The sequence below is a fragment of the Onychomys torridus genome, chromosome 1, assembly GCF_903995425.1.
Source record: "Onychomys torridus chromosome 1, mOncTor1.1, whole genome shotgun sequence".
Classification (NCBI taxonomy): domain Eukaryota; kingdom Metazoa; phylum Chordata; class Mammalia; order Rodentia; family Cricetidae; genus Onychomys; species Onychomys torridus.
In genome coordinates, this window is record NC_050443.1 from 126,512,088 (window position 1) to 126,532,950 (window position 20,863).

At 52.2% G+C, this 20,863-nt stretch overlaps 1 protein-coding gene across 2 annotated transcripts; it reads right to left on the reverse strand.

Moving 5' to 3' along the window:
- Positions 1–4,582: 4,582 nt before the first annotated feature.
- Rps6ka4 (ribosomal protein S6 kinase A4) lies at positions 4,583–17,590 on the reverse strand. Of its 2 annotated transcripts, none has more exons than XM_036203117.1 (17): positions 17,143–17,590; positions 16,984–17,055; positions 16,088–16,306; positions 15,879–15,994; positions 14,754–14,861; positions 14,456–14,536; positions 14,280–14,383; positions 14,026–14,176; positions 10,923–11,087; positions 7,612–7,740; positions 7,306–7,439; positions 7,124–7,217; positions 6,661–6,834; positions 6,380–6,574; positions 6,003–6,162; positions 5,696–5,859; positions 4,583–5,512 (listed from the first exon to the last, which is right to left on the reverse strand). In XM_036203117.1, the coding sequence occupies exons 1-17, from the start codon at positions 17,195–17,197 to the stop codon at positions 5,312–5,314; spliced, it is 2,322 nt and encodes a 773-aa protein (XP_036059010.1). In that variant the 5' UTR covers positions 17,198–17,590; the 3' UTR covers positions 4,583–5,311. The 2 variants fall into 2 exon arrangements, with proteins under 2 accessions (XP_036059010.1, XP_036059015.1); XM_036203122.1 differs by having other exon boundaries at positions 17,030–17,055; positions 17,143–17,587.
- Positions 17,591–20,863: the final 3,273 nt, after the last annotated feature.

Here is a 20,863-nt window from a genome sequence, read left to right on the forward strand (position 1 = left end):
TATGGAGTTACAGGCTAACCTGGGCTACATGGGACCTTCCTTCAAAAGCAAAAGGAAAATGTGACAGTGCCTGCTTCAAAATACTGAGAAAAATCTAAAAAAGAAACAAAGAAAAGTCGGGTGTAGTGGTGCATTCCCTTAATCCTAGCACTCTGGAGGCAGAGGTAGATCTTTGTGAGTTCAAGGCATCTACATAGTCAATTCCAGGACAGCCAGGACTACATGGAAAGACCATGTCAAAAACATCGAGAGAGAGAGAGAGAGAGAGAGAGAGAGAGAGAGAGAGAGAGAGAGAATGAGTGTGTGTGTGTGTGTGTGTGTGTGTGTGTGTGTGTGTGAGCGTGTGTGTTTACGTCTGTGGAGAGTCAAGCCAGGTGACTCTTCACTTTCTTCTCACTTGGACTTTCTGACTTTTCCTTCAAGCAATGTTCAATTAATATGAAGTTTTTCTATCTGGTTATTTGTTTGAGTAATCTGGAACTACTCAAGAATTCATGTGCATGAACACTTGAGACCAGAGGACAACTTGAGGGAGCTGGTTCTCTCCCTCCAACATGTGGGTCCCAGGGATGGAACCCACATTGTTGGGCCTAGCAACTGCCTTCACCAACCAAACCATCTCACCAGCCCTGCAAATGTTTTTAGACTTATGTACTTTTATTTTTTAAGTGGGTAGGTGTTTTGCCTGCATGGATGTCTATACACCACATGCATGCCTGGGGCTCACGGAGGCCAGAAGAGTATGTCAGATCCCCTAGAACTACTGGAGTTACAGACAATTGTTAACCATCATGTGGGAATTGAACTCAGGTCTTCTGGTAGAGCAGCCAGTGCTCTTAACCACTGAACCATCTCTCTCTTTCTCCTTCAGAGTTGTTTTTTTTTTTTTTAACTTCAGTAATCTATGATAGTGAGTGTCTAATGAAATGACACTAACTTTCCTAGCTTTTTGTTAGTTTCTAAAGCCCAGGATCACCTTGAACTTGCTAAGCACCCAAGGATGACCAAGGATAACCTTGAACTCTTAATTCTACTTGCCTTCACTTCTGAGTGTTGAATTCCAGGTGTGTGCCACCACATCTGGTTTATGTAGAACTGGGCATGGGACCTAGGTCTTCATAGATGGAATAAAGGCACTCCACCAACTACACCTCCAGCCACCATTTTCCTGTCTTTTTTTTTCCCCTTGAGACAAGGTCTTTCCACATAGTCCTGACTTTCCTGGAACTCACTGTGCAGACCAGGCTGGTCTGGAACTCAGAGAGATCTGTCTGTCTGCCTCTGCCTCCCTGCCTCTCGAGTGCTGGGATTAAAGGTGTGTGCCACCAGTGCCCAGCTCCATTTTCCTATCTTAAGTGAGATTCCCACTTGCAGTGTTCAGGAAGAGTCTCGAACACTAGAATTCAATGAACACTTAGTGGCTGAGTGTTCACACCCCAACACCTACTGATTCCCAAGCAACTCTTTTTGATAGACGGGGAAGCCTGGGCTATTGGGTGGCTTGCTCATGTCACACAGCCAATAACCAACAGCACAGGAGTTGGAATTAGAGATAGGTCACCTCCCAGGATCCTTGCCAGGGCCTGTCCCCACCCTTCTAGAGCACCAGGATAGGACAAGCCTGGGCACCCTATGTCACCTAGAGGTACATTCCCTGAGGACACCACCCACCCACATCAGCAGCACTGCCTTCAAGGCCTGCCTAGCTTCTATCTGACATTGGCAACTCTAGGGACTCCACTCAGATTCCCAGACATCCAGATACCACTTCCGCCAAGAGATAAGCATAGCGGGAAGGTCCATCTCCCAGTTCCACAGCACAGCATGGAGGAAGTTAACCAGACAAGGCTGGATCAGCATAGCCATTCTAAATGGATAGAAGCCCTGACCTAGGGCACCATCAAAGGTACTCAGACCACAGCTGCCCCAGAAATGAGTCTCATTCCCCTGAGAGAAGGCTGCTCTCACCACTGACAGGTCGTTGGAGAAGTCCACTAAGTCTCCTACTCTCCATCCAAAGAGCCTCATAAGGGGAAGTTCATGATCCACAGCTAATCAGCTGTGCCATAAGCCAATCAGCAGATGGCATTCTTCACTAAAACTAGCTCAGGGTGGCCATGTGACTTAATAGCATCCAATAGAGTGCAGCCTCAGACTTCCTAAGAACCTATCACCTGGCTCGGTAGTGGTGGCACACACCTTTTATCCCTGCACTGGAGAAGCAAAGGCAAATCTCTATGAGTTCAAGGCCAGCCTGGTCTACAGCGTGAGTTCCAGGACAGTCAAGGCTACATAGAAAAACTCTGTCCCTCCCCCCTCAAAGAACCTATCACCTGATTATTTCGGTCTGTAGCCAGAGCTTGCTGGGCCCCATCTTGCCTTAAAGAGGCCTCCAGGCCCAGATGCCAACAGAGGCTGAATAAGAAAGGAACACTGGGAAATGTGATCCAGAGGACTGCTTTTACCTAGATCTGGCCTGGCCAGAAGTTTCAAGAGACTAAAACAGGCTTGTATTTTGCTTAACTGAGCTAAAATTATCTACTAGTCACAAACCTGTCCAGAGCTGTCCACACACAGATGAGTTTGGCTTATGTCAAAAACTCAGGAGCAAGACTAGAAAGATAGCTCTGAGGTTGTTAAGAGCACCACTGAGGGCTGGAGAGATAGCTCAGCAATTAAGAACACTAGCTCCTCTTCCAGAGGTACTGAGTTCAATTCCCAGCAACCACATGGTGGCTTACAACCATCTACAGTGAGCTCTGGCGCCCTCTTCTGACCTGCAGGCATACATGCAGGCAGAACACCGTATACACAATACATAAATAAATCTTTAAACAAACAAACAAACAAAAAAGCACCAATTGGGTTGGGGATTTAAGCACTTGCCTAGCAAGTGCAAGGCCCTGGGTTCGATCCTCAGATAAAAAAAAAAAAAATCACCAATTGATCTTCTAAAGGACTTGGGTTTGATTCCCAGCACCCAAAGGGTGGCTCACAACTAATAACTCTAGTTCCGGGGAATCTGGCACCCTCTGCTGGCTTCAGATAGCACTGTGTGCATGTGGTGCACAGACATACACATAAATAAAAATAAAGGAAAAAAAATAAAAGTTTTTTGGTTTTTGGTTTTTGGGGTTGTTTTTTTTTTAATTTATTTATTTATTTTTGGTTTTTCGAGACAGGTTTCTCTGTGTAGCTTTTCACCTTTCCTGGAGCTCACTTGGTAGCCCAGGCTGGCCTCGAACTCACAGAGATCCGCCTGGCTCTGCCTCCCGAGTGCTGAGATTACAGGCGTGCGCCACCACCGCCTGGCAAAAGTTTTTTTTAAGCCTGAGAGCTGGTTGAATGTTTCCCTGGCATGCACAAGGCACCAGGTTGGATTGTGGTAGTGCACACACTCAGGAGGTGGAAGCAGGGGGTAAAGAGTTCCAGGTTCCAGTAACTACTCCCTCAACTTCATAGAGAGTTCCAGAACAGTCTGGGGGCTACTGGATCTCAAAAGGCAAATGACGGGGGTGGAGGGTGGGAGTGGGGGAAAGGGTGGGAGGTTGGCTCAGTAAGGAACAATCCCAGGATCCACATAAATGTGGAATGGGCTTGGTGGCCCAGAAGGCTAAGTAGGGATCCCCAAGCTAGCTGGCTGGCCAAACCAGCCCCATTTGCAAATCCTAGCTGCAATTCAGTGCATAAGATGAAAGGTAATGGAGGAAGCCTCTCATCGTCAACCTGCACACATGCACACATGCACCTGAACACATGCACACCCACGCTAATGTAAACAGGCATACACATACAAACGAAACAAAGTGATGAGCCTGGGAGGTGAGTCAGTCAGTAAGGGGCATCCAGTAAAGGAGGAGGACATGAGTCGGGGTCCCCAGGATCCATATAAAAAGCCAGGTATGGCATAGGAGCCTGCATCCCCAGCCTTACAGAGGGAAGGCACAGATGGATTCCTGAAGCTGATGGCTAACTTGCCTCACCCACCCAGTAGATCTACCTTGGGTTCAGTGAGAAACACAGTCTCAAAAAATAAAGATGGAGGCCCGATCAAGGTGGTCCATGCTTTTAATGCCAGCATTTGGGAAACGGAAGCAGATGGATTTCTGTGAGTTTGAGGCCAACCTGGTCTACATACTGAATTCCAGGACAGCCAAAGCTATATAGAGACCCTGTCTTAAAAATTAATTAATTAGCCAGGCGGTGGTGGCACACGCCTTTAATCCCAGCACGGGGAGGCAGAGGCAGGTGGATCTCTGTGAGTTCGAGGCCAGCCTGGGCTACAGAGTGAGTTCCAGGAAAGGCGCAAAGCTACACAGAGAAACCCTGTCTCGAAAAAAAAAATTTTAATTAATTAATACTCATGATGGAGAACAATGAAGGAAAAGCAACCTACATGGACCTCAGGGCTCCACACACAAATACACATTGATGCATGCACACCTGCATGCACAGGTGTACACCACACACACACAGCTAAGTAACAAAGGATGAAAGCCACCTTCTTGACACCCTCTCGAAGGTCTTACCTGTCCCTCTACCCCCAGCTCCAGAAACACCCACCACGAACACGTACCACGGATACCACATGCAGCACTGGATGGATTTATTTTAAAGTCAAAGGCACAGCCCAGAGGGGCTGGGGCAGTGACAGTGGACGCCTAGCCCAGCCCCCCAAGGCTCCACCCGCAGCCAGAGGCAGCTATGCCCATGGGGAATGGGTGAGTGACAAAGGGGCTCCCCTACAAGGGGAGCCCCTACCTCTCCCCTTAGCCCCACTAAGGGAGCAGCAGATGACATAAAAATGGTGCATCTCAGAAATGCTCGAGCGGTCCCCCAGCGTCTCTCTCCCATTCCCAACACAGGTCTTTGGTGGACATAATTGCACACGGTCCATAAAGTGACATCATATTGACGGATATCCCCTCCCAGGGGCAAGACCCCAGGGGAGCACAGGAGGGGGGGCTCCTGATTCTTCCCCATGGCAACTGCGTGCTTAAGAATGGGAAAGGATGCCCTTCCTTAGTGGAGTAGGCCCTGAGAAAGGCCTTCTCTCTGGATGAGCAGCGTGGGGGTGGGGCGGGGTGGTAAACCCCACTCTGCTCACAACACTTGCTTCCCTGTGTCCCCAACTCTTATCTGGTAAGACATTTTTTAAAAAATCTCTGCTTATAAAAATACTTCTGCTCTGTCTGGGACTGGGTGGGGAGCGGAGGGGGGCAATTCCTGGGGATCAGAGTGGGAGCGGCTGGCAGCACCGAGCTCCTAAGGGTCACAGCTCCTAAGGGGAAGGGGGTCACAGTGGCGGGAGCTAGGAGGGGGACAAGGGGCCGTTGGCTCGGCGGGGTGTCCCCTTGGTGGCAGAGGCTGTTAGGCGACCCGAGGAGGCAGGCACTGGGGAGCCCCGGCGGGAGGCAGCTGCGCTCCGGAGCTTCTGCTTGCGCCTCTTGGCTAGAGGCGCATTCTCCACACTTTTCAAAAAGAAGCCTTCTCGCTTGCCTCGGTTGAATGCCTGGGAAAGAGGAGGGTAAGTGTCCCCACCTGGCCTGATTTGGGTTTGCTGATCCTCGCCTTGGAGTCTTGGAGCGCATCCCATAGTGTCCAGATCTACAAGCCCCAGGCCCCCAGCCTCCGGAGGTCAGGCCCCTTTACCCATCAAAGGCCGGGCTCCGCCCACCAGCGGTCTGCCCCTTACCATGAAAGTGGCGTTGAGCCCAGAGCGCACAGCTGGCCCAGAGGACTCCAGCACGTCGGGCGTCCGAAGCGGTGGAGAAGAGCGCGCGCTGCCGTCCTGAAGCCACGAGCTGCCTCGCAGCCCCTCCAGCTTCAGCCGCTTGGCTGGGTCCACTGTCAGTAGCCCTGGTGGCGAGGCAGGGACATGCTGGAAAGGGAGACTTACTCTGCTTCCCGCACCTGTCCCTCAACCAGGACGTCTGATAGAGGACTCGCTTGCCTCACACAAACCCCCTCCTCAGCCATGCACAAGCCCTCCAGTTCCGCACCTCGGACCAGCTCCTTGGCTTCCTCTGACACACCCTGCCAGGCTTCCCCGTCCAGTGAGAAGCGCCCTTCACGGATCTTGCACATGATCTCAGCTGCCTGGCTCTGCCCGCCTTGGCCAGAGGACCCTTGGAAGGGAACTTGCCCCGACAGCATCATGTACTAGGGGGAGATGATGGAGTGAGAGGGGTCCAGGATGCAAGATGGAGGCAGCATCCTCAACCCACCCACAGCACCACGGCCCTCTCCACTGCATGGTCCCAAGAGTGATGGGCTCTCAATCCCAGTATCACAGAGACCCTGCTTTGCATCCTGGCCTCAAAGACACTGCTCCCCCACTAACACACTTGGTAACCTCAGGTGCCTCCGAGAACCTTACCAAAATGACACCCAGGCTCCAAAGATCACAGGACTCATCATAGCCCTGCTGTGCCAGCAGCTCGGGGGCTGCGTACTGCAGCGTGAAGCAAGGTGTCTGCATGGGTCCTGCTGGGCTCTGCGGCCGCAGTCGCGCGAACCCGAAGTCGATGATCTTTACAGGGGCCCCGGGCGTGTCATCTGCATATAAGATGTTCTACAGAAGGGAGGCGGGCGACAGTCAGTGGCAGCCCGGCGCAGGTGCCAGGCAGTCCTGTCCCACCGCCCGGACCCCGCGCCCACCTCTGGCTTGAGGTCTCGGTGCACCACGCCCGCCTCCTCGTGCATAAAGCTCACGGCGGACACCAGGCTGCGCAGAATCTGGCTGGCCTCCGACTCGCTGAAGAGCCGCTTCTTTCGGATCCGCTCCAGCAGCTCCCCTCCGCGCAGCAACTCCAGGACCAGGTAAGTGTGCAACTGCGGAAGGCGCAGGCGGGGAGGGTCACTTCCACCACCTGCCGGCCTCGGTATCTTGGGAGCCCTCCAATTCCACTCCTGGACACACACACCCCCATTAACTGCTTCCGGGGACCTCTTTATCTATCCCCTAAGCTCCGCCTCCTGAGCATCCTCCTCACGTTCCTCCTCCAGACTCAGCCGTGTCCCACAGTCCTCAGGTCCTACGACCCCTCAGATCCCACTCTTAGGGTCTCCCTCTTCTCTCCGTCCCCCACTCCATAGTCCGCCCCTAACAAGCGTCAGTCACCTGGTCATGAAACACCTCATGCAAATTCACCACGTTGGGGTGTGACTGGCACAGGCGAAGGGCAGCCACCTCACGCTGTGTGTTCTCCATCAGCCTAGGGACAAAGCAGGAGGAGTTACGGTGGCCTCCTGGGCCCTTATCCCGGGGCTTCTCTGTGGGCCCTGCCCAAAGCCCACTCCCACCTGCGGCTGAGGATCTTGACAGCGAATTCCTGGCCACTCTGGCGTTGGCGACATCGCCGACACACAGAGAAGCTGCCCTGACCCAGTGCAGGCTCCCGAAGGTCCAACTCATACTGCTGGAAGAAGGGCGAGTCCTGGAGGCAATGAGGGGGCAGTCAGATTCTCACCCTGGAGTCGGGTGGCCATGTCATGGCTGATGGCCCACTCCCAAGTCATAACACCAGCAACCGGTAGAACCAGGCCAGAGTCCCCCAACCCAGAGGATTCCAATAAAACCAATACTGTCGCCATCCGAGGCTAGCCCACCTGCATCATGGCACTCCTGGCAACTGCTGCCCTGCCAGGCCTGTGTCCCGCACCTGGTGCCTCCAGGACATCTGTCATTACTGCATTGTTGTGGTCAAAGAGGATGGACGGTGCCACAAAGGAGTATCCCTGCAAGGACAAATGTCAGGGGCAGAGGCCCATGGGGGCTGCTGTGCAAGTTAGTGCAGTGGGTGGGGGTTTGGGGGACTGAATTCATCAGAGGGAAGACCTCCACAAAAGGGCAGTTAGGCGTATTCTTACATGCAGGTGGAATGAAATGTGTCACTTGGGGCCATGTCTATCCTCCTCGTGTGTGACACCCCAACCCCCCATTTCTCATCACAGTGACAATCCTCTACCCGCCAAGTACCTAGCACAGACTAGCAGCCCAGGATTGTGCAGAAGGGCTGCATCTGTGGTCATACACGCTTAACTTAATTCCGCAGTATCTGCTACAGGGGAAACAACTCTCTTCCTTTCAAAACCAGACTTTAGCCTCCTCTGCCAGGCGGGGCTGCCAAGGAAAGGCCAAGAGATCGGAAAGTTGACCTCTGCCTTTCATATAGACCCAAGTCCTGGCAGTTTCAAAGTTTTGTTGTTGTTATTGTTTTGCTTATCTTTGGTTTTGTTTGCTGTTGTTGTTTTGGGTTTGTTCATTTGTTTTGAGACACAGTCTTATATGTAGACTAGGCTAGCCTGAGCTCACAGAGATCTCACCTGGCTCTGCCTCCTGAGTCCTGAGATTAAAAGGCCTGTGCCACCATGTCCAGTCTTTGCTTTGTTGAAAGACCAGGCCATGTCATGTAGCCTGGGTTGGCTTGGTACTCACTATGTAGCCCAGGCTATCATCAAACTCACATCAGTCCTTCTACCTCAGTATCCCAAAGCTGGGGTTTACAAGTGTACATTACCACGTGACATCATTGGTTTCTTTAAAACCGACTCCAAGTGGATGGTATTTTCTCCTATTAAGGTCATTGGTACATCCCCAGTGCCTGGATCACACTGTAGGTGCTCAACACAGAGTCTTCCTGTGCTAACATCAAACTCTCAATCCTCCTGCCTCAGCCCTCTGAGTGCTGGGATGACCAGTGTAATACCATCATAACTGGCTGGATCCATCATCCTCACTATTGTTCTGTTTTTATACAGTATGTTTGAACTATGTTCTAAGGCTGAACCTGAGCCCTAGGCCTGGTGGACACAGGAATTAATCACACTCCTTAGGGGTTTCCAGATCAGTCATGTCAAATTGATCAGCAATAGGTGCTGGGCTCAGGTGCACAGGAAAGGGAGCCAGGTGGTTTGGCCAATGGGGAGCTAGCCAGGTGTCTGCTCTGGGGCAAGGGAAACAACAGAGGTGTGGCCTGGTGCCTCCAGAAAGTGCAGTGCACTGTCTGCGGCATCAGGTCAGACAACGGTAAGCACTGAGGTACACAGTTCACACAGGACCACACCATCCCAGGACCTGGATGCAGAGCTAAGGCAAGCCTAGTCATTCAGCCCTAAATTTCTGAACAAATGTGCCATGCCAGGGCCATGCCTAGATGTGGTATATGCATAGCCTCTCTCCCCTGAGTGCCCACTTAGCAATTTTGAAAATTATTAATAATTGTTGAGACTAAGTCTCATGTATCCCAGGCTAGTCTCATACTCCATATGTAGCAAAGGAGGACCTTGAACTCCAGATCCTCCTGCCTGTACTTCCTGAGTGCTGGGATTATGAGTGGCAGCACCAACGTAGCTCATACAGTGCTGGGACTAAACCCAAGTTTCACATATGCAAAGCAAGCTCTCTGCCAACCAAGCTGCCACCTCAGCCCTTCATAAATATTTTTGTTTTTGTTTTTCAAGACAGGCTTTCTCTGTGTAGCCTTGGCTATCCTCCAAGGCTGGCCTCCAACTTACAGAGATCCACCTGCCTCTGTCTTGGAAGTGCTGGGTTAAAGGGATGCACCATCACCACCTGGCAAAAGCAATATTTTTTTAATTTATTTATTCTATATGTGTGGGTGTTTTGCCTGCATGAATGCCTGTGCACCACATGTGGGCAGTGTCCTCAGAGGCCAGAAGAGGACATCAGATCCCCTGGAACTAGAGTTGTAGATGGTTGTAAACCACCATGTGGGTGCTGGGGATTGAACTCCTATCATCGGGAAGAACAGCCAGTGCTCTTAAACACTGAGCAGTCTCTCCAGACCCTAAAGCAGTGGTTCTCAGCCTGCGGGGTCATGAGCCCTTTGGAATGGAGTGACCCATTCACAGGGGTCACCTAAGACCTTCAGGAGTATCAGCTATTTATACTACGATTCATAACAGTGGCAAATTTTTTTTTAATTTTTTTTTAAGATTTATTTATTTATTACATCACAGCATATATGACTACAGGCCAGAAGAGGGCATCAGATCTCATTACAGATGGTTGTGAGCCACCATGTGGTTCCTGGGAATTGAACTCAGGACCTCTGGAAGAGCAGTCAGTGCTCTTAACCTCTGAGCCGTCTCTCCAGCCCAACAGTGGCAAAATTACAGCAGCAACAAAAATAATTTTATCGCTGGGGGTCGTCACAACGTGAGGGACTATATGAACGGGTCGCAGCATTAGGAAGGTTGAGAACCACTGCTCTAAAGCGATTTTTTTATATAACAAGGAGATGGTGGGATGGGGAGGAAATGAAAAGCAGGCCTGGAGGTGCAGGCCTGTATTTCAGGAGACTGAGCAGAGATAGGAAGTTCAAGGCTGGCGTGGGCAACTTATCAACACCGTGTCTCAAAATAAAAAGCAAAGGCGGGCTTGAGGCATGGCTCGGTGACAGAGCACTCCTTAGCACAAGTAAGGCCTTATGTTTAATCCCATGGATATACAGGGGGAACAGGGGCTGGAGAGATGGCTCAGCAGCCGAGAGCACCCGCTGCTCTTCCAGAGGACCTGGGATTGATTCCCAGCACCTACTTGGCAGTTCACAACTGTCTGTACTCAAGTCCCAAGGAATCTGACACCCTCTTCCAGCCTCCTTAGGCACCAGGCATGCTCATGGTGCATAAACATTCAAACAGACAATATATATATATATATTAATATAATTAATATAATAATTATAAATAAATGAAAATGTTAAGGAGGTGAGCAGATGTGACACAGCTGTGGTGGCTTCTGTGACTGACAACCTCAGGCAACCTCTGGGAAGTGGAGAGGTCTATGGAGATGTATCCAGCGTGACCCAGACTGCACAGGGACTTTGCCAGCAGGACTGAAGCAGGCAGTAGTGTCCTGCATCTCCTCCATCAGGGTCCAGTGGGTTCCCACTCACCTGAAAGATCCTAGAGTCCCCAGGCGGAGGGCTGCCAGCGGGGGAGTAGACAGGCTCCAGCCGAGTGAATTCTTCCGCAAAATTACCCACATCCAGCTCTGAGCGAATCTGGGGCCGGAATGGGGCTGGGATCTTCCTGGCAGCCAAAGCAGCCCAATCCAGACCCTAGGGAGGAACGGTCAGGGGTGAGAGGTGAGAACAGTCTGAGTCACTCTGGTTGTCCGGAATAGGACCTTTCAGGCTGTGCCTAGCCTTGAGTGACTGACCTGAGTTACTCCATCTTGAGTCTAACTGCCGAGAAAGAATGACTTTACATCTTGTTAATACAGGTAAACAAGTACCATCTGCCAGCACAGCCAGGGGCACAAGCTGATAAATATTTGTATCTAATAAATCAGGACACCTGAAATATACCAATCCATGAGCCAGGGTGAAGTTCGGGTGACAGAGAACTCCCCCAGATGTGCACAAAGCCCTTGGTTGAATCCTCAGAATGCATCAACTGGGCTCACCTGTAACCCTAGGACTGGGGAGATGGAGGCAGGAGGATCAGAAATACAAGCTCATCCTCAGTTACATAGGGAGTTTGAGACCCTGGTGGGATATCAGAAAAACTCAGTCCCACGAACATATCACATTTAAAGGAAGTCTCTCACCTGGAACTATGAAAAGAAGGATCCCAAGACCAAAATGTGGCTGGCCTTCTGACTAGTCACTGTGTCACAGGCAACAACCTCATCCAGGAAAACTGTCACAGCAGAGGACTCCTGCCTCTGACCCAGGTTCCCACACCGCTACTCCTTCAGTGACATTCAGCCTACTTCAGACTGGGCCCAGAGACAGCCTGTTGTCTGGCCCTGCATCTGCTCTGTGCCTTCAGGACAACCTCAGCAGTCACTCTTTAACCCTTTCTTAGCCATTCTGCATATTTGTATACTGTGTGGCATGTGGACCGGTGATTGGAGAGTTGACACGTATAAAGACGGGAATAAAGGGAGGTGAGATGGCTTCACAGATAAAGGCGCTTGCCACCGAGGCTTCAACCTGAGCTCACTCCATGGGACACACAGAGTGGAAAGAGAATCCTGGCTTTTGGTTTGTTGAGACAAGGACTCTCAACATAGCCCTGGCGTCCTGGAACTCACTGTGTGGACCAGGCTGTCCTGGAACTCACTGTGTGGACCAAGCTGGCCTTCACTCACAACTACACCCAGTGCAAAAATAAGTTTTAAAAAAGATTAAAATAAAAGAACCAGTGGGTGCCAGGTGGTGGTGGTGCACACCTTTAATGCCAGCACTCAGGAGGCAGAGGCAGGCAGATCTCTGAGTTCAAGGCCAAGGCTACACAGAGAAACCCTGTCTCAAAAACCCTCTGAGTACCCACAGCCAGTTATGAAGTGAAACTGGATAGATTACCTGATAGACATCAACCAATCAAACTGATGCAGCTTGTGAGTTTATTGTTACTCAATTAATGCTGACATTGTGGAGTGATGCAAAGGAGCCCCTGTGGTGTTTCTGACACAACATACAATAAGAGGTCAGAGGACAGGACGTGGAGACCCCACTTTCCTCTGTTACCCTCACTGGGCCACTCCCCAAGAGCAAAGGCCACGACCCTGAAGTAGGCAGCCTCCCTGCTCCACCCCCTCTCTTTCCCCTTACAGAGCTTCCACTCCACTCTCAGTTCCTGAACTTGTAACGGCAATGACATCAAAACACAAACAAGCTGGGCCTGGAGGGATGGCTCAGTGGGTAAGAGCCCTGGCTGCTGTTCTTCCAGAGGATCCGGGTTCAATTCCCAGCATCCACATAGCAGCTCACAATGATCCAGTCTGATGCCTTTTTTTGCCCTTCACAGACACTGCAGACACATTGTGTAGAGAAATAAAAATAAATAGACAAATATTCCTGAATGAAGAAACACTGTTCTTTGGATTTTTCACTTCTGGGAGTGAGCACCTGCCCTTTTATATATGTTTAGACTAATGTAATAGAGCTAACTAATTTCTACCCAACACCCATTTTCCCTGTCTTTTTTTTAGCACCATAATCCTAACATAACCAGGATGCACCATCTTACAAACACTTCCTTGTGGCTGGCTGTACCCAATCGTTTGCAAGCAGATGCTGTCAAGAAGCACCTGGGAGGGAAGGTAGGAGCAGTTGGCAGCTGCCCTCCCTGCCTGCCCTTCCTCCTCCTGCTTCTTGCCTGGGAAGCAGCCTAGACAGCAAGAGCTTCAGCAGCCCTTCCGAGCCCCAAAGCAACCCTGGGAATGGATGCCACAAGCTAAGAATGGAGAGGGAGAAAAAGTAAAGCTTAGATTCTCAAAGACAACCCACTCGTGTGTGTGTGTGTGTGTGTGTGTGTGTGTGTGTGTGTGTGTGTCTGTGTGTGTCTGTGTGTGTGTCTGTGTCTGTGTGTGTGTCTGTGTGTCTGTGTGTGTGTCTGTGTGTATCTGTGTGTGTCTGTGTGTCTGTGTGTCTGTGTGTGTCTGTGTGTCCAAAGAGCTTTCCAAAGAAAGGGCAGAAGGAAGGGAACATCCCTTCCAAGTGTCAAGCCTCAAAGACCTTGGGGCTTCTGCAGAATGACAGGTGAGTACTCTCCCAGCACCCAGTCTGAGCTTGGGGGTATCCCTGAAATTCCCTGAAGGAAGTGGACCCTGCTCATCTGCATCTTGGGCTCCACTCTTGCCCACACTTCTGCCTAGGGCCATGTTAGCCTGGGAGAGGAAGACTCTGATCTGAGAGCAACCAAGGAGGCCCTCGGCTGGGATCCCAGTATGGAGGCAGAGTGCCTGGCCCCAGGAAACACCCACAAGTGGATGTTCTTGTTGCCATATCAGACAGATGCCAAATCTGATCCATACATGTAAACAGAAGGAGGCAGCATCTAGGAAAACTCATGCAGTGAGGTCTGATGTGAAGGCTCCATGCCAGTTCCCGTGACCTCAGGGAACTGCCTGGAGAGAGTAGCCTGAGGACAGTGGAGTCTCCACATTCCTCCCCTTGACCCCTCATTGTGCATAATGTCAGAAAAACATGGACACACTTGTGCTACCCAGCATGGATATGAGAGGAGGTCATAGGTTAAAAGCCTCACCTGGAAAAAGGGGTGACTCTTGACTTCCTGCGCACCCTGGGGACCCGCGCCCAACCTCTTCTTAGGGTCCTTGCACAGCAGCCGCTGCAGCAGGTCCTGTGCCACAGGCCCGATCCGGAGGGGGAAGGGAGGGGAGCACTTCAAGATCCGTCTGGGAGGATGGGTGGGGGTGTCAGGGGCAGCAAGCCCCCTCCCAGCCCAGCCCAGGCAGGCCATAGAGCCCTCAGCTGCCCTCCATGACCTGTACAACTTACCGGGACACCTCAGCCTGAGTGTTCCTCTCTCCCTCCAAAGTGAAGGGCGAGGCCCCTGTCAGCAGCTCGAAGAGCAGGATACCCAGGCTCCACCAGTCCACAGCCTATGGGGCAGGGCCAGAGTGAAGGCCTTGTGTGTTCAGCCTCACCCTGCCACCTTCACCCAGATAACCCACCTTGCCATGTCCAGCCTTGCTTCGGATGATTTCGGGGGCCATGTACTCGATTGTACCACAGAAGGAGAAGGTCCGCTCTTTCTGGGAAGCCGAAAGGACCCATTTGGATACCTCAACCCCTCCCATGTCCCAACGGCCCTAAAGGCTTAGAGAAGAACTTGCTCAACTTTAGACATCCTGGGGAAACAGTGGGAACCTTTGTACCCATCCACTCTGCAGCCCCCAGGGTGCTGACACGGAGGGAGCAGGACAAAGGTCTGGCTGGGAGCACCGCGGACCACACTGGCTATCCACTCACCTCCTCTGTCAGAAACTCCTTGCTTAGCCCAAAGTCTGTGAGGACGATGTGACCTTCCGAATCAAGCAAGACATTCTCCAGCTTCAGGTCACGGTAGATGATGCCCAGCTAGCAGAACAGAAGGGACACTGAGTGTTGCCCTAATGGACACCCTACACAGCCATAGCCCTGTGGGTCCTCACTTGGGATAAAGAGGTATCTTGAAGATCTTTAGCCTGCAGGGTGATTTCCAGGGCAGGACTGAGCCCAGGCAGAGCTAAGCATTAGAAACGCCACTGGACCCAGGCATGTAAAGTCACACCTGTCATCCTAGTACATAGGAGGCTACGTCAGGAGGCCAGTCTAGCTAGTCAGCAATTACCAGGAGAGTTGGGCCACCGAGTGAGACCCTGTCTAAAACAAAACAAAACCAACCAAAAAGGGAAAAAGAAGAAAAGGCTGCTGTGAGGCAGGAGCTGTTAGTGGAGTGCTTGCCCAGCATGTGGCCCTGGGTTGGATCCCCAAAACCACACAAAACTGGGCATTGTGAAACAGAGGCAGCGGGACCAGAAGTTCCAGGTCATTCTTGACAAAGTAAGGAGTTCAAGGCCAGCTTGGGCTACATGAGATGCTGGGATCTTACACAAGATGGCTCAGCAGATAAAGTACTTGCCGGGAAAGGCTGACAACCTGAATTTGATCCCCAGGACCCATGTAAAGGTGGAAGGAGAGAAGTAATGTTACAGAACCTGACCCACATACATGCTGTGACACATATGTACCTACACTCACGTGCAATAAAAAAGAAAGGAATAGAAAGGAACCACTGAAGTTATAAAGACCTGTGGCCAAGGTCTCCAAGACGAGTGATGAGAACAAAAAGCCCCATTTCAAAAGCCTTGGGGACTGAGGTCTGAGGTCACCACTTGAGGAAGTCCGGTGAAGGTAAATCTGAGTTCCTGTTAGAGGGAAGCCCCTTCCAGAAGGTTCTAGGGCAGGAGACCCTACCAGGTAGTGTTGTTTCAAGCCCGGAGGCCAAGGCAAGCAATTCTTTCAAGGTCCCCACCCAGGTTCCTGAAACAGGAAGCCCTCATCAGGCTCAGGGGCAGTACCCAAAGAGCAATCAGAAGCCAGGCCCTCTCTTACCTTGTGCAGGTGTTCCAGGGCCAGCACAATCTCACCCCCGTACACTCGCACCTCAGCCTCCTTGAAGTACTGGCGCTGGTAGAGGTGAGTGAACATCTCGCCACCGTTCACATAGTCTAGGGGTGCAGAAGAGGTTGAGATGTTCCCCTATAAGGTAGCCTAACCTATCTTCCGCCCCCCTCCAAAGCCAGGGTGTGACAGGCCCTCACCCAGGATGAGGTGCAGCTTGGCATCCGTCTGGAAGGCGTAGTGCAGTGTAACCAGGAAGGGTGCCTGGCGCACCAGCTCCAGCACTGAGCGTTCGGTGCGGGTATGCTCCTGTGTCTTGGCGCGCTGCACCAACGCCGCCTTGCGTAGCACCTTCATGGCATAGAGCTTGCCCGCATCGTGCCCACCCTCCTTCCGAACCAGGAACACCTTCCCGTAGGCTGTGGGAGCAGCAAGCAAGCGGATGGAAGGTGGGCTGTAAATGTGAGGGCGGTGCAGACTGGTGGGAAGAGGGGTGGAGGGGTGCAAAGACAGAGCCTTCTAAGGAAAAGGTGAGCACCTCCCTGGAGGGTGCTCAGCTAAGCCTAAGAAGCTAAGTGCAGTGCAAGCTAACCTGGGGAGCTTGCAACTCCAGAAGGCCTGCGGGGCGGGGAGGGGGCGGGGCACGTGCCAACCTGGGACGATCGGAGAGCTGGGAAAGGATGAAAACGCTGGCACCGGAGGCAGAGGCGCGCTCCCAGACAGCGGAGGGATGTGCAAACTCGGACTTGGGGGTTTGCAAAATACAAGAGTGGGGCTCGCAAGGGGACAAGGGAAGAAGCTATGCAAAGCTCTTGGGAGAGAGTCAAACCTCCAAAGAGACTAGGAAATCGCGACAGGGGGCATGCACGCACAGGACTTTTGCAGAGAGGAGTGATGTCAACCTGAACGCCCTGCAAGTGGGCATGGAACCCTGGTACGGTAGGGCGGGGCGGGAAAGGGGAGCTGTGCCGGGAAAGGGTGGGGGGACCTCCCCAGCAGCCAGGCCCAGGCCCAGGCCCAGGCCCAGGCGGGTGAGCGGGCAGAAGGCCCAAAGCACTATGCCAGGGGCACTGGCCCAGTGAGCGCGGTTCCTCACCTCCCGTGCCCAGCACCTTGAGCAGCGCGAAGTTCTCCACGCTCACCTTCTCCTCGTGCCCAGTCAGGTTGGCTGCGGGCACAGGGGGGTGAATGAGCCCAGCGGGTCGCTGACTCTTGCCTCCCATCTGGGACAGCCGCCTCGGGATCCCGCACCCACCTTCGGTGATCTGCAGCTCCACCGCACAGCCCTCGTCCTCATCCTCGTCTCCCATGGCGGGCGGGTCTCTGGGGCCCGCGCGGCTGGGGCTCCGGGCGGCGCCGGTTACATGGCGGCTCCGGCCGGGGCGGGTGCTTCCTGGTGCCGCCTCCAGGGCCGAGCGGGCGCCGGCACCGCCTCCCGGCTCCCCGCCCGCCCCGCGGCCTGAGTCAGGCGGCTGGAACGTGACTGGAGCGGGGCTGCGGGTGGGCAGCGGGAGAGGGTGGTAGGGTCTCCCCAACCCCGGGACCCGTGGGAGCCGTGCAGGGCTTTTGGATGACACCTGGCCTCTGCTGGGGTATGCAAGCCTCCAAGCCAGGTAGGTGTTTGCCCAGTGGGATCTGGAGGGCACTAGAGGTTTATGTCCCAGGATTCAGGGAGGGCTGCCCACCCAGGCTCAGAGAGCCCTCCTTCCCACGTGGCAGCCTCTTCTGCTCCTCGTAGCCACTTGACACAGATCATAGACCACCTCCTCCTTTAGGACCACGCTTTAACCTCAGCAAATACAGCGGAGATCCCTGGACGCAGGAGTCCAAGGCTCTTGATGCTCGGCAGGCAATGGGGGTGGGGGTGCGGGCGGGGGGGGGGGGGGCGGTTCTGAGAGTATGCTTCAAAACCAGGAAGCCACTTTTCATGACTGAAGTTGCTTTTGCCCCAAAGGAGACCATCTGAGTTGGATGCCTGGTTCCCACATGGGAGGAGAGAACTGACTTCCAGAAGTTGTGCTTAAATCTATATGCCTGCACCCACATACAATACAAACACAGGACATAATATAAAATAAATGTAATTTCAAAAAAAATTAAAGAGGGAGCCTGCAGGGCTGATTGCTCAAGGACCCTGCTCCACCTTTCCCAGGGAGCCCCACCCTCCCTCAGGTGCCCTGACTCACATCCTGCCACCCAGCCTAATTGTCCCTGTGTTAGTTTGCTTCTCTGTTGCTGAGATAAAACACTCTGACCAAAAGTGACTTGGGGAAGGGAGAGTTACTTCGTTTACAGGTTACAGTCCACACTCAGAACTCAAGGCTGGAACCTGGAAACAGGAACTGAAGCAGAGACCGTGGAGGAACACTGTTTCCCGGCTTGCTTTCCATCCCTCCATCAGCTGGCTTTATTATACAACCCAAGCCCTCCCACCTAGGGATGTACCACCCACAGTGGATTGGGCCTGCCTACATCAATTACCAACCAAGAAAATGCCTCCACAGACATGTCCACGGGCCCATCTGATGGCAGCAAGTCCTCAGCTGTGAGGTTCCCTCTTCCTAGGTGTCCGGTTTGACAAGTGAGCGATGACATTCCACCCCTTGTCAACTTTGACACACAAGCACACCTCCCTTAAAGCATAACCTTTTCTTTCTTGTTCATTTCCAAGAGCTCATGTTAATATCACAATATAAAAGACAGATAATGGTGGCACACTCCTTTAATCCCAACACTCAAGAGGCAAAGGCGGGCGGACTCTAAATTCCAGGCCAGCTTGGTCTACAGAGCAGGACAGAGAAACCCTGTCTTAAAAAACAAAACAAACGGACAATTACAATGACTTGATGGTTGAAATTATCTTTTTTATTTTTATTCTTTTAATTTTTAAATGTTTTATTTATTTATTTATTTTATTTTATTTTGGTTTTTCGAGACACGGTTTCTCTGTGTAGTTTTGGTGCCTGTCCTGAAACTTGCTCTGTAGACCAGGCTGGCCTCGAACTCACAGAGATCCACCTGGCTCTGCCTCCCAAGTACTGGGATCAAAGGCGTGCGCCACCACTGCCCAGCTAATTAACTTTTTTTTTTTTTTAAACATCCAGTCTCTTAAATGTGGGCTGCGGTAAAATCCAAAATAGTTACATACTTTATTCAAAAGGGAAAAACCAGGACACAGATACAATCAGATCAAGCAAAACCCGACATCCAGTAATGCTATCAAAGCCTGTATCTCGTGGCCCAGCATCTGGGGCTCACTCACGATCTTCTGGCTCCAAAGCACTGAGGTAGCTCTGCTGCTCTGGCCTGCCTGCCATCCATAGCACACAGCTTGTCCTGGAGGCTTAAGTCAGCTCCCGTCCACAACTGCTGCTGTCCTTGGAGTCTATCTCGCAGCCCTGGCACCTCCAACATCCTGAGGTTTCCATCGCGACCGAGACTGCACCTTCGCCAGTGGCCTCCTGGCCTCCCTTCGGGGACTCTGACCCTGCCACATGGTACCAAGCCTCAGCTGTTCCCCATGACCCTTTCATGCCTTCAAAATACCAATACCAGGTGGAAGACCTACACACCGCCACGGTCTACTGACAGCCTGAGGCACAACCTTGGCCCCTACTAGGCCACAGCTTCTGTGTGGTGACCCTGAGAAACACTTCCCAGAAGACTGCCTCAATGGTGCCAGTTTCTTATTCACCCCAGCCGATGTTTCAGACCTGGCTAACAAACATCCATGGTCCCAGCAAAGCTCGGGTTTCATTTCCACCGACTCTTCAAACACGTCCCATAGACAACCTGGTCAACTGAAAGACTGTCAGACTTCCCTCCCAAATTTCACAAGCCTTCGTAGTCCGCATTGCTCACAACAGCTCTTTAAGCTCTGAGCACGCCATGGCTTTTCCAGCCCAAAGTTCCAAAATCCTCTGCCTTCCTCCCCCAAAACAGTCCAAGGCATAAAAGCCACGTGGTCAAGTCCATCACAACAACACCCCACGTTCCAGGTACCAACTAACATATTTCTCTGTTTCTGTGACAAAACACAGCTTAGGGAAGAAAGGACCTGCTTACCAGGTCCAGTCCTCGTGTCAGGGAAGCCAGGGCAGGAGCGTGGAGGCAGAAACTGAAGTGGAGGCTGGAAGAGCACTACCTGCTGCTTTGCCTCCTTCGGCTTGCTCAACTGTCTTTTATGTTCTTTAAGATTTATTTTTATTATTTCTAATTACGTGTGGGTATGCATGTCTACGTGGGTGTGTGCACATGGAAGCCAGAGGCATGCCCTAGAGCTGTGAGCCGCAATGTGAGTGCTGGGAACTGAACTTGGGTCTTCCAGAAGAGCAGCAAATGCTCTTAACCATTAAGCCATCTCTCCAGCCCCTCTGCTAGCTTTTTTATACTGCCCAGGCTCCCCTGCCTAGGAATGAATGTACTACCTCAGTGGACTGGGCCCTCCTACAGCAATTACCAATCAGGAAGATGCCTCCATAGACACGCCCACAAACCAGTCTAGTGGTGGCAATTCCTCAGCCGAGTTTCCTCTTCCCAGGAGTCAAGCTGACAACTGAACCTAACTATGACAGTTTCCTTTTCCAGTAATCATCCCCAGGACTCGGGTCAGAGACATGGGATGCCATGTCTTATAGTACCCCCTCGAGTGACTGTGAGCTCCCTGGGGCAGAGCTCAACCCCAAAGGCTGGAAAAGAAGATGAGGAGGTTGGAAGATATTGAGACAGAAAAGAGGTTCCCTGAGACATAGGGTCAGGGCAACCAACGTCATCACGTCCCACTTCCCACCCAGGCTCTGCCCACCAATGGCTGCCCACCTGGCCAGCACATCCAGGTTTTGGCAAGTCCAAGTGGCCACACTATAATTCCTTTTGCTATCTGGTCCATACATGGCTCCCTAGCTACAGAAGCCCATCGATAGGAATCTCCAACACCTCCAGGCTCCCAGAAGCAGCCAGCAGACACAGAGCCCAGA

Bases quoted from the DNA above. Each gene is read 5' to 3' on its own strand.
- Rps6ka4 (XM_036203117.1), bottom strand. From the start codon at position 17,197: ATGGGAGACGAGGATGAGGACGAGGGCTGTGCGGTGGAGCTGCAGATC. The intron at 16,307-16,983 runs GTGAGGAACCGC...CTGCTCCCACAG, and splicing joins CAAGGTGCTGGGCACGGGAG to CCTACGGGAAGGTGTTCCTG. The intron at 7,218-7,305 runs GTGGGAGTGGGC...CTTTGTCCCTAG, and splicing joins GTCAAGATCCTCAGCCGCAG to GCTGATGGAGAACACACAGC.